This window comes from Pezoporus flaviventris, unplaced genomic scaffold, assembly GCF_033815535.1.
Source record: "Pezoporus flaviventris isolate CSIRO_AGI_PZ_B2104156 unplaced genomic scaffold, CSIRO_AGI_Pfla_v1 ptg000047l, whole genome shotgun sequence".
Taxonomy (NCBI): Eukaryota; Metazoa; Chordata; class Aves; order Psittaciformes; family Psittacidae; genus Pezoporus; species Pezoporus flaviventris.
The window spans coordinates 12,872,477-12,884,915 of NW_026892595.1; the positions used below are offsets into that span (position 1 = coordinate 12,872,477).

The 12,439-nt window shown below is 38.7% G+C and overlaps 1 protein-coding gene across 1 annotated transcript in view; it reads right to left on the reverse strand.

The window, feature by feature from the left end:
* Positions 1 to 1,367: 1,367 nt before the first annotated feature.
* Positions 1,368 to 12,439, reverse strand: part of LOC133276940 (macrophage mannose receptor 1-like) — a 30,709-nt gene continuing 19,637 nt past the window's right edge. The window contains exons 22-30 of the mRNA XM_061468316.1: positions 11,804 to 11,952; positions 10,766 to 10,868; positions 9,840 to 10,072; positions 8,098 to 8,263; positions 7,019 to 7,171; positions 6,647 to 6,763; positions 5,203 to 5,370; positions 3,287 to 3,328; positions 1,368 to 2,857 (exon numbers count right to left, since the gene is read on the reverse strand). Of these exons, the coding sequence (XP_061324300.1) occupies positions 2,613 to 2,857; positions 3,287 to 3,328; positions 5,203 to 5,370; positions 6,647 to 6,763; positions 7,019 to 7,171; positions 8,098 to 8,263; positions 9,840 to 10,072; positions 10,766 to 10,868; positions 11,804 to 11,952 (1,376 nt within the window). The 3' untranslated portion in view covers positions 1,368 to 2,612. The remainder of the gene's footprint in view (positions 2,858 to 3,286; positions 3,329 to 5,202; positions 5,371 to 6,646; positions 6,764 to 7,018; positions 7,172 to 8,097; positions 8,264 to 9,839; positions 10,073 to 10,765; positions 10,869 to 11,803; positions 11,953 to 12,439) is intronic.

Sequence of the window (12,439 nt, forward strand, 5' to 3'; positions counted from 1 at the left end):
TAATTTCATCTAGCTGTCTAGATCAAGAGTCTGGATAAAAGGCAGTATAATGGTTGCACTGTGTGCATTTCGTAGAATGAGAGCAAATATTTCCCGAGAGGAACTAAAACTGCTAACCATATGCTTAAAATGCTTTAGAAATCATTATTTAAGAGGTAGTGAATTAAAAAGGTATGCCCTGCAGAGTTCCATAGAAGGAAGAAAGCATGGTATGTCAGAGCAGGACACAGCTAAGAAACAAACTGAACACTAACTGTTCCTGTGTCCGGATACGGTGACATCAGGACAACTTTATGCTTATGGAGTAGTTCAGACCTTTCCTATTGACCCCGGAAAATCTGGCTCTTGCCCACTGGAAACTGGCCTGAAGGCACTAATTCCTTTCACAACTATCTCTCTATTCTGTTTGTATTTATAGGTCTCCCTTGCATTTTGTTCCAAATTACTCTTCACTTCCTTTTTCAGTTTCCTAGTTTCAGAAACATAAATGACGAAGTAAACACACCAGTTCACAAACTTCTTTTGAGATTCCTGCTTTAGCTAGGGAACTGCAGTTAATGTTTTCTTTTCTGTTCCAAGTTATTAGCAAATTGCTTCTCTGTAAACTGGCATTCTTTTGGAGGAGGAGGATGTTCCATTCCTCTTTTTACATCTGTCTGACATGGCTGTGTGACTGTCTGACATTACAGAATCTTATAATCACACAGTCATAGAATCATGGTGAAATCTTCCGCAGCTTTTCCTTCCCTAGAGGCATTTATTATTTCTCACACTGTAGTAAGTGCAAGTTGAGAATCAATTACTTTTTCAGCCATGTTATAGTTGAGAGATATAATGAAAATAGTGATAAAAGGGAGGACGTTCTCTCTAAAATACTGCCCTAATATAAAGAAAGGGCAAGCAACTGAGAAAGTAGGTGTCCACGTCATGTCTATATGGAAAGGCATTTTATAAAGAAAGGAACAGCAAAAAGGATTAGAGACCTAGAAGACATAGCCAGTGAATTAAAAAGGGAAGGACTAGTTTTGCTTTAAGAAAATATAAAGAGGGAGAGGAGACATGCAAGAGCTATCAAATTTATAAGAACCTGTCTCAGAAAATGCTAGAGCAGAACAGCGCATAAGTAGCCTTAAATTACACTTTCTTTAGATGTCCATTAGGGTAAACTTTCAAATGTCATGAATGAATAAGCAAAAAGACACACTCTTTCACAGGACGGTAAAGACAAATCCTTACTGACCTTTAAGAACATGCTAGATCAGGAAAAGTGGATGTTTGTTTGTGTATAGAAGTTTAAGAATCCCATCCCTCCTTCCTGTTATTTTTACTTTTATGATCAATTGTTCCGTTGAAGAAGACACACATACTTTTACTTAGAACCAGACTTTTAATGCCTACTTAGTGAACAAATGTAGAATAAAAACTCATTTACATGTATTCCATAACACACAAAATATTTTAATTTAAACAAAAAGTCTGTCAAAAGTCTAAAATATCAAAAATATCAAATTAAATAAGGACCTTCTCTAGACTAAGAGCCTTGAGCCTTTTTCTTTTGTTTACATTTGGCATAAAATACACTGGAAAAGTGAAAAAGAAAACCTGTATGTGAGCCTACTGTACATTTTTAGGGTTTATGAACCTAGAGAACATGATTGCAATGCTATCAGCTCCATCATGGTGGAAGTCTAGAATGATATTCAAAGAATTAACACTCTTGGACAGGGGGAAGTAGGTTAGAAATTAAAAAATACTTCCTAATGGTAAGTTTCATTAGGCTTTGAAAAAATGGCCTAAAAAGGTATGAAATCTTCACTGATATTGGAGACTTCAAGAATAAATTTTATGTACTTTTTCTGGGTATGAATTAAGTATAATTCATCCTGCCTATCCCTCTTTCCGCAGAATCCTTTGAGATTGTTATTCTACTATTTAAATGATAACGTATTTCTACTCACAATATATTCCTACCTCTTATTACAGTTGATCTTTCAATGCTAATGTGACAGAATTAGAGCAGAATGAAAACAATTTACACTTTCTATACAGATGAGGAAAATGTGTTAACTCAGATATTACAGGTATTACAGGCAACATGAAGGGTTTCTGTGGGTACCTCAGTAGCAAAAGGAAGATGTGGAGTAGGCTGCCTAGCAGCTAGTCCTGCTTTGAGCAGGCACATGCTTCAGTTGAGTTCAGAAATCCCATCCAACCTGAGCAAGTCTGCCAGTCTTTGCTGGAGATTGAGGTGACACAGGATAACAACAGACCTGGCTATACCTTTTGGGGCATGCTAAGGAGCATATTCTCACAGTTGCCTGTGGTGAGCATGGTTCTTCTTGTGCCTAAAGTGACACTGGACCCAGGCAGAGACTGAAACTAGCTGAGAGTTCACTTACACAGATCTATGTGCATGCTCAACAGTCCTCCCAGGTATGACAGTTTGTGAGCAGATCTCTGTATCTGCCTTGCAAGTTTGCTTGTTCTTGCAAGTATAGAAAGCAAGAAGCATCCCGTGCAAATTGAACTAGAGAAAGTCACTTTGCCTTAAGAATTCTTGTATTCCAGCACTTTAATTCCTTTCAAAATAATGCCCAAAATTACTCTGCTTATTACACTGTTGCCTGCTCATTTTGTTCAATATTGGTCACAAGCCAATTTGATTCATGAGTTCCAGGGTCAGCATCACCACGGTATATGGCATTGTCAAAACTGGTTGGAATTGCTTGTCGATCACGCCGTTTTTTATAGAAGAAATAGAATGTAAGGCCAGTCCCTGCTAGCACAAAGAAGATCAGTATAACAATCATCCCACCTAAATTGTTTCCAGATGAAGCAGCAGCTTCCTTTTTCGATGCTGTGAAAGACAAACAGAACAATTACTAGAAATGGCCAAAGACTGTGACTGCATATAACAAACATCTAAGTAAACTGAGTGAAGGTAAAAGTACTGAACAAACATAACAGCAGTTCAAATTGAAGCATGCTCCAGATGGACAATGCAAAACTGGGCTCAATCTCTTGTATGTTCCTTTTAAAAGGAGCATTATATTGTACTACCGTATACTATTAGTAAAGCAAAAAAAAAAAAAAGAAGAAAAAGAAATCAGTAAGACATGCAGTGTGAGAGAAGAGTTCTTTCAAACAGATAACAGATGAAATCATCTGTGAAAGTTAAATGGGTATTTAAATAAAACTTTTCTGAAGGCAATTTTACTTGTAAATAATAAACGCCTACTAACTTATTGAGATTTCAGTTTAATGGGCTTGTAAGAAACCAACTTACCTTTATTGATGGGTGAATCATGGGTTGGCTCAACTTCAGCAACTTTAAAATTAATATATATATATTAGACATAGTTTGAAAGCAATCCTTCAAAGATTAAATAAATACTGCATATATAATTTTCACTTTGCATTCCTATCAAATTTTAATTAAACATAGAATCACGGAATGGTTTGGGTTGGAAGGGACCTTAAAGATCATCCAGTTCCAACCCGCCTGCCATGGGCAGGGACACCTCCCACTAGAGCAGGTTGCTCCAAGCCCCATCCAACCTGACCTTGAACATTGCCAGGGATGGGGCAGCCACAGCTTCCCTGGGAACCTGTTCCAGTGTCTCACCACCCTCACAACTGAAGAATTTCTTCCTAATGACTACTCTAAATCTCCCCTCTCTCAGTTTAAAGCCATTCCTCCTTGTTCTGTCACTACATGCCCTTGTAAGAAGTCCCTCTCCAGATTTCTTGTAGGCCTCTTTAGGCTCTAAGGTCTACCTGGTGCCTTCTCTTCTCCAGGCTGAACAGCCCCAGCTCTCAGTCTGTCCTCATAAGGGAGGTGCTCTAGGCCCTGATCATCTTTGTGGTCCTCCTCTGGATCCAATTTAGTAGGTCCATGACTTTCTTATGTGGGAGCACCAGAAATTTACGTAGTACTTGGACATGAAAAATATATGAAAACATTTTCCCTGGCAATTCAGTCTATCTATAGCTTGAAGGATCCATAGAATATTCTTATTAAAAATATTTGCAAAAATAAAAAGGTTGTCTCACTATTAATTAGTTGCTTTGAACACTTTTTTTGGTAGGGGAGACAGATTTTCAAAGTTTTTACACTTCCACAGTGTAAGGTTTCACACTACACACTGAAGAACTAATTATTTTTACACTTGCAAAGGTGAAAAGCACATTTGTACTTAACAACATTTAAGCTGGTTTAGGCAACTTCCTTTTCCTCCCTCCATTGGTTGGGGAGTATGATTCAGTTAATTGCTTGCAGGCCTGGCTGGCTGGGCCTTACAAAACTCATGGATGACTCCATTGCCAACCTGCCAACATGTGGAGATTCACCATCAGGAGGCTCAATTAGTTCCACATTGCATCTATTATATTTGTGCAGTGGATCTCTTTGCCAGTGGCAAATCTGGCCTGTTTCAAATTGTCTCCCCATTGATGTGTGCAAACAGAGCTGAGTCTGTGTGTATAAGGTGACTCACGCTAGCTGCATGGGTGCACACTGACATCCTTCATGCTGTGCACGCAAGGGAGACTCACCCAGCCTGTGACACGTTCAGAATTCATGTGGGTTGATATCCAAAATGCCACAGGGCCACAAGTAATCATTACAAATGAAATGTTCTATGCTCTTTGGTTGTCTTGTCATGTGTCCATGCGCCTGTGTCAGCAGAGAAATGAACTGGGCCCCACTGCCCACCCTCACTTGATGATTTCCACTTGGTCATCCAGCACACTTCACTGGTACCAACCCCAATGGCAACACCTATCCTCTTTCTGCAGGAGCTCAGTGACTTTGCATTGCTTCCCCTTAGCTTAACTATCAGGATAGTGTCTGCCTTTCTTCTCAGCACTAGTTTAGTCATCTATTCTTGTCTACTGCCGCCTGCACTCTAACTATAATGACTGTGAATTTTGTCCACGCTCTCAATAGGTGATATGTTCTCCTAGCCTAAGGTACAACAAATGCCTAGGAATCAATACTTTTAAACGGAGTGGAGGAAACAGTGACTCAGATTCTTCAACATTATTTCTCATTGTTGTTAACAGAAGTTATTCTTGGCTTCGATGCAGATGCACATGCACCAGCATCAATACATAAAGTGTGCCCAGTGCATAAGCAGTTTGGCTTGATCTATATAACCACTACTTCTAAAATAACTCCGTGTACAGAAATTCAGAACTTACTTTTGGGGATTTTGCAAATAAAATTCTGGTCGACAGAGCAGTAATAGTTCCTCCAGGTTCCACTTGAGACATCCATGTCAACACAGTGTTCATCAAAAATTACTGTAGGCTCTCCTTTCTCCCAGTTGACAAAGTCTACTGCACTTCTGTCTGTCCATAACCATTCCCCTAAAATTAAAAGTATTACCTAGTGAGTGAATAAAGTGAGCAGTCATTTCTAGTCTACCAGGCATGATGACATCAGATACGGAATTTATTAGTTGATTAAATTAGTATCACAGAGGGCTCATTTAACTCTTTTAACACTCTTTTAACAACCAGAGATACTCAGATGGGAATGTAACAAATGCAAGTGCTCATAAACAAAATTAACTCCAGTAGCCTTCAGGGCCATGGCTGTCAGTGATGTAAGGAAGACATGCCCAAGCTACCCAAGGACTTATAGCTGAAGCCTGTGCCTGGGAGCCAAGTTCAAGGATACATATTGCTCAGAGATTTTATTTGTGTATCCAGAACCAGCAAATAGCTGCTTTATCAGAGCTGGATTAATCAATTATCTTTGCAGACTGAATTAGCTCCCTAAGGAGAGCTCCCTCCTCATTTTCTGCTGAGGCTCATCACATAGGAATAATTGCCATCTCTGTTCCCTCAGTGTGAGCTTTCATGGCAGTATATCGTGATATAACTCACAACTGCCACAATGCCACCCCTTCCTTCACACTGTCTGCAGCTGCACTTTCCTTTTGCCTCTGGTGGCAGTGTAGTGGGCCAGGTCAGGACCAAATCACTGCATTTGTACTGCTAGTTTTAAGCTAGAACAGATGAACCTGGCCCACCATGCAATAAGGTGCCTACCATTGCTGGTGGGGAGAGACAGGGACTTGGGCACCCATGGCCAAGGTCACTCACTGCAGCCCAGTCTAGACTTGCTCTGGAGATGTACACTGAAAGTCTCCCATAACTGCAGAATTGCCATAATATACAAACCAGGATCAGATTTGTAGTTAAAAAACAATAAAAAAAATAAGAAATGGTGCCAGGCAGCTCAGATGAGCTGCTGTCCCGTGTGGTTTAGAAACGTATTTCAATTTCAGGTTGCCTCATCTTTGAACTACAAGGCAACATTTTTCTTAAAAGGTTAACACTGGTTATATGTCAAGCAATTTGAGTAAAAAAAAGCAACAGGAAATGTTTTAATCAACTGCAGTGCTAAGCTAGAAAATTTTACAGACAGAAATATACTCTAATCACAGTAAAGATACAGAAAGTGTGGTTTTGTTTTAAGAATTTTAGCAGAAAAGTTATTAAACATATAATAGTTGATTTCTCCCTGGTTATTTATTTAATATTAATGCATTAGTATTAAGTATGTTAGTGTTATTTAGTATTCCCTCTGTTTATTTAGTGTTTATTTTCACCTCAATATGCATTGTGAAACAATTACCATCAATATTTTTGAACAATCCTATCCAAAACTTTCTGAAGTCACTTGCAAGTGGAGACAAATAAAGTAAGAGAAAGTCCATTTCAGCAGAATCTTCTATGGAAACCAGAGAAGCACCTAAAAATATCAATTAAATATTACATCCAATTTCAGCAAGATTTTCCATTAGAAATTAATTATCTCAGAAAACATTCATGACATATTTCATGATCAGCCTTTTCATACAGTAGAAAAGCTTGATAATAAATTTAAATTAGCTGTAGTTTGTAATTGATATACATACACACATCTATGTATTATCTCTTCGTTCCGGATTAAAAAGTCAAGCACACAAACAATCTGTAAAATATCCTAATGAAAAAAGGCTCTTACCCATTTGAATACATGCCATGGATGCATCAGGCCAGCTTTCCTCAGAAGTGGTGTGAACGTAATAGCAATGACCACGGAAGGGAATCCATGATCTACCACGCTTCGGTTCAGGACAGTTTCCAGGAAGCTGTGGTGGTTCACTAGGGATTAACTCTATTAAAAAGACACACAGGTTTCAGTGAGGTCTTAAAAGCCAAGGTAAACATGTATTCTTGCACTGCTCGCCAGCCCTACCAGTTTGACAGTGATTCCAGAAAAGGCACTATCCCATAGACTTAAATAATCATAAAAGATTAAACTAACTGGTAATAAACTATACTGGTTGGAGCTGGTTCTCCAGTCTGCTAAGGAAGGCTTACAGCAGTCTAACTGCAATTGTGTTCAGCAAGGCAATTTTTCCTTAAACTTGCGAAGCAGAATGAAGAATGAGTCAGTATACCTAAAGGATCTCAATAGCACCCTAAGCCAGTGGCTTGTGTAGCAGTTTGTAGCAAGGGTGGTCAGAGAAGCTGTCTGTACCCTCCCATATACATACATCCTAAACTATGCAAAAGTAGCCTATTGCATTGCCTGATCAAAGCCAAAGCAGAGCTTGGATGAATATAAAATTTCTGAAGTATGGTGCAGAGATCATAACTTTCATATATAATTTAAAATATCTTGGAAATTACATGCAATATTTGAGTTCTAATGTATCTCAACAGAAGCTTCCCAGGATCTTATCATTTAAACAAATCAATTTAGCTGCTACCTGAGAGAAATTTCTTATCTCCAAATATTATGAAAGATACTTTTAAATATAAAAATAAATTTGCAGGTCTTGACAACCAAGGGTGCAGAAAAGAATTATTGAATGTGGCATGAAATATTGCAGTTGTCTTTATGATGTGCATATGCTGACTGGCTTGTGAAATCACTCAAGACAGTTTGGATCTGGGAGTTCTTCTGTAATGAAAGCAATAGCTTATCACAAGGCATGCATTATCTATCACAATCTTTGCACCTGTGGGAAAGCTGCGTTCAAATAAAGCTATTAAGTTCTAGCTTCCCAAATCACATTTCTTCCATTTGCAACTTACCATTGGATTGTTTACAGATTGATAAAAAGGTTTCATTGCAAGATGCTGTCTTCCAAAACCCATCCATATCCAAATAGACACAGGCTGTGTTCTTATTTGGTTCTCCAGTGGCCCAGTTATGATACCTGCTCCTCCTTCTATCTGACCATATGTAACGGCCACTAGTCTAAAAGCAAATAACAATAAAGATCATGTCACTTACAAGCATCAGATTGAAAGAACATTAAGATTCCACATGAAGGTATATAAAAATTATGAAAAAATCAGAACCACAGTTTCTTGCACAAAATAAATTAGTCCTCTGCCATGAAAACATACCCGTCTGGCCCAGGCTTCCACTCTCCACAGCAATTAGGGCAGTGGTCCTACAGACATTCATTTAGTGCACAACCTACATTATGCAATATACACTGCTCATCTCATGAGCTAAATGGACAAAGGTCCTTGAAGTAACAAATGTGAATATAAAGTTGAAGATTTTATCAAAAGAGTCCACATATACACACATATCAAATAAAGATTGAAGAGAAACCACTGTTAGTATTCCTCTGACACAGCCTCCTCTCTATTTTTAGAAACAAATACAAAAAGTAGAAGTTCCACTGGAGAGAAGAACATTGATGACATTTCTCATGGGACACACACCACAGACCTCTGCCACCCATGCTAACAGGGTTTATTCTAGGCTTCTAGTTCCTGCAAGAACCAGCTACGGAAGATAAACTACACATATGGGGGGAGTTTCAGTGGATTTCACCACTATTAGCAGAGGATGATCAACATGAGTCACATCCATGGCTCCTGTCACCTACATCCTGTGCAGCCTAACTCCTTCTTCCTGTGTTCTTTGGAGTCAGGCTCCCATCCAGTTCTTTGTGCCACTTCTTTTCCTGTCGTTTTGACTTTGAAGTCCTTGGCCACATTTCATCCCAGGTTCCTGTCTAATCCTAGTTCCCCAGTGCCTGCTCCAGCTGAAGTGAGGCACCAGTTCCTCTCACTTAAGCACCTGTGTCCTCTCTTAATCCTGTGTTCCACCAAGCTTCAGCTCTACCTCTCTCCTCTTGATTTCCTTACAACTCTGCTTCCACAAGTATTTACTATGTCTTCTTTTTTTGTGTTCTTTTTACATGCCCCTAATAGAGGTTTCCCCTTTCAGACCTTCCCACTCTTCATGGACTGAGTTTGTTGGCAGTATTTCTCAAGACACTAGCTTCATCTCCAAAAACCAGCCCAAGGTGTCCTCATTGCCAGAGGTCTGTTCCTGCCTCTACGCTGCCCCTTCTCATTTGCCCTATTGCCCATCACAAGCTGTTGTAGTGCTAGGCTGTGAATTAAACCAAAACTAGAAATAACCTCACAAAGAACAAACTATTTTTAACCAGTCTTTTCTGTGGTGTGTTCAAAAATGTGTCTTGAGAAACAGCAATGCTCCCCTACATGAGCATGTGGTAGACCATAGCATAGGAAATGGAAACCTCACACCCACTTTTACCACTCAAGCCACTGTTTACCGCAGCTACATCCTTGGTGGCCTTTGAAACATGGGCTGTGGCAGCGCAGCTCTCCCTTACATTATGGCCAAGCAAAGTTTTGATGTCTGCCACATGTTCATGGATCTGACCAATAGCACTCACACGGGAGCAAAGAGCTGTGGATCCTGTCAACCTCTGAGCAAGAAATATGGCTGATCTATGATAATCTAGGGTAGCGGTATGATTGTCACAAGCATTTGGTGGACTCACCGTGTTGCTGTTAAGACCAATCCATACAGGCTCCCCGTGCTTTAATATTTGTAACCACAGGTAAGATTCAGCATAAGGATCCAAAACGCTGGCAAGTTCTGAAGACTGGTCTCTGCAGTTCTTCTCTGCTTCTTCCCAGCTCATTTTGTAGTTGATGACCGCATAACGGTCATCACCATATTTGTTATAGCCAAACATTGGAACTACAGGTTGGGAGCTTTGCAGTTTGGGGTCTGTAATAAGCAAACAGACAAAATGAAAGTCAAATGTTTTATCTTGATTATACATATACCTGAGAGAAGATCTAGTGTACTGGAATAGTCAAGTAATTAAGAAAGGCTGGAATAACAAATTAAGATGTGTCCCAACCATCACTGCAGTGATGAAAGCCATGTTTTCTTCTTCTGTGGCAAAACTTTTTAGTTCTTGTGAGAATGACCTTTCGACATACTTAACTGTATCACCTCTAGGAACATGTTTTGTAAGCTCCAGACTTTCCCAAAGCATACTGCAACAATGTAGGGCATTAAAGGGAATAATTCCTTCACTTTTTCCATGGTATATTAGCATTTGTTTTATTTTTTACAAGGAATAGTTCTTGAAGAATTTATCCCTATTAAGACAAAGTACTGTTCTCTCTCTCTCCCTGATCTGATCACTAAAAATGATAAAATACATGATGATCCATAGTTTTTTAATTTTATTAATTCATTGGTCTAGTCCTTAAAATAGGAAAAAATTAAGTGTTTTTCTCCAAAAAAAATTAAATTCCTGCTCATTTTGTTAAAATATCCTGCAGTGCCTGTAACAGTGTCAGATTAATTTCAGTTAAAATAGGGTTGAATACAGGAAAGACATTTTTAATACCAGTTTGACATAATCATTTATGATTCAGCTGTACTAGGAAGTGGTGAAAGAAAACTCACCTGATTTTTTTTGGCATATGTAGCTTTTGCTTGCTTTACAGTCTTCATCTTTCCATTTTCCTGCCTGTTCAATAGGGTTCTTCTTCATAAAGACACAGTCTTCCTAGAGGGTAAATGAGATTCACAAGAAAAAGATGTAGATAGGTAAGAAACACTTCAGCTCCTTCTGGCCATCCTGACACAGCAATCACACACAGACCCACACAGATGAATTGTATGAAGGTCATCTATACGAACTCGAACAAGCAATGGTCAGGAGCAGTAGTATGACAATAATAATTTAGCCTGGATGGCAGCAGAGGTTGGACCTCACAGACCTTTTTCCCATTTTAGCTGAACTCAGAGAAATTCTGTCATGAAAAAGAGAGAAGCTTGGTAAAGCTAGCACAGGAGTACAGAAATAGCACTATCGAGCAGTATTCTACACTAGCCATTTTATAATTTTTGAATAACACTCAGTTTTGCCTTGCAATTAGAAATGTATAGCAGTGCTGAAAATGTCACAGCATGAAGAAAAGGACTTTCAGAATGAAGATTCAAGGGAGAAGATAAAACTAAGGAAGGAAGATCCAGTCTCCTTCGTTTGAGGATTTTGTTCAGTGAATTCATCTTAATAAGCTCAGCGCCAAGAAATGTACATACTCACAGTCATCTGGGTATTTTCGTCAAGCCTAAATAACACTCACTGTATCTCAGAATTATACTGTTACTGCTAAGTTATGGCATATTTGAATCCCTGAGCAGTCATAGTAAAGTGAGAGAAATTTCTCTTGTCTGAGTTTCGCGTAGTGCTTCCAAAGCTCTGCTGGATTCATACAGAATCACAACAAAACACAGAAGTTAAGTTAGAAAAAAATATGTGAAGGTAGATCTCTCACATGAGTCCTCTGGTTTTAAAAAGCAATAGGATTACTAAAAATCTTCATAAAGGAAACTTTACGGAAAATACAGCTGTAGCTACATTACATGAAATGCATGACATTTTATTCATCTGCCAAAGTTGTAATGTTTAAGTGATAAACAAATATTAATGTTTACCTTACTATAATAACTTCGGGAACCTTTTGCCCAGTTTGTATAGTAAACCGGGCTTCCATCTGTCCACAAGTATGTGTGCTCCTGATTTATGTCATTCAGTCCAATCCAAGCATCAGTTGCAGCATTTTTTAAGAGGGACATGAGGGAAGCTGAAGGAAAACAGAAAAATTGTACAAGGAGTGAAACTGAACGCACCTTTCCCAACAGTGCAGACTTTAGAGTGCATGGAACCAGGATGATGAGTTTTTGTTTTCTCTTTTTCAGTAAGGTGGCAATCTTATAATAAAAAATAAAAATAATACATAGTCATCTGATGTTAAAGCCAGAAAAAGTATTTCTAAACTCAAAGATGGGCAAATTTTTAAGAAAATGTGAATTTATGTGTGCACTCTCCCATGTTGTTCATCGTCTGAGGAAGCAGGGAAAATGTGTTAATGGCAGTACAGAAATTAACATGGGTACACTAAACCTTGGCATGTAGAAAACGAGTCTACAGACTGTGTACCCCCTTTTGTTCTTTGATAACTTCTTCGTAACCAGGCTTGATAACTTCATTTCTAAATAGGCATAACACAAATAAAACTACTTAATATCCAAATATGTATGTACTGGGATCTTATCTTTTTGGAAAGTCGG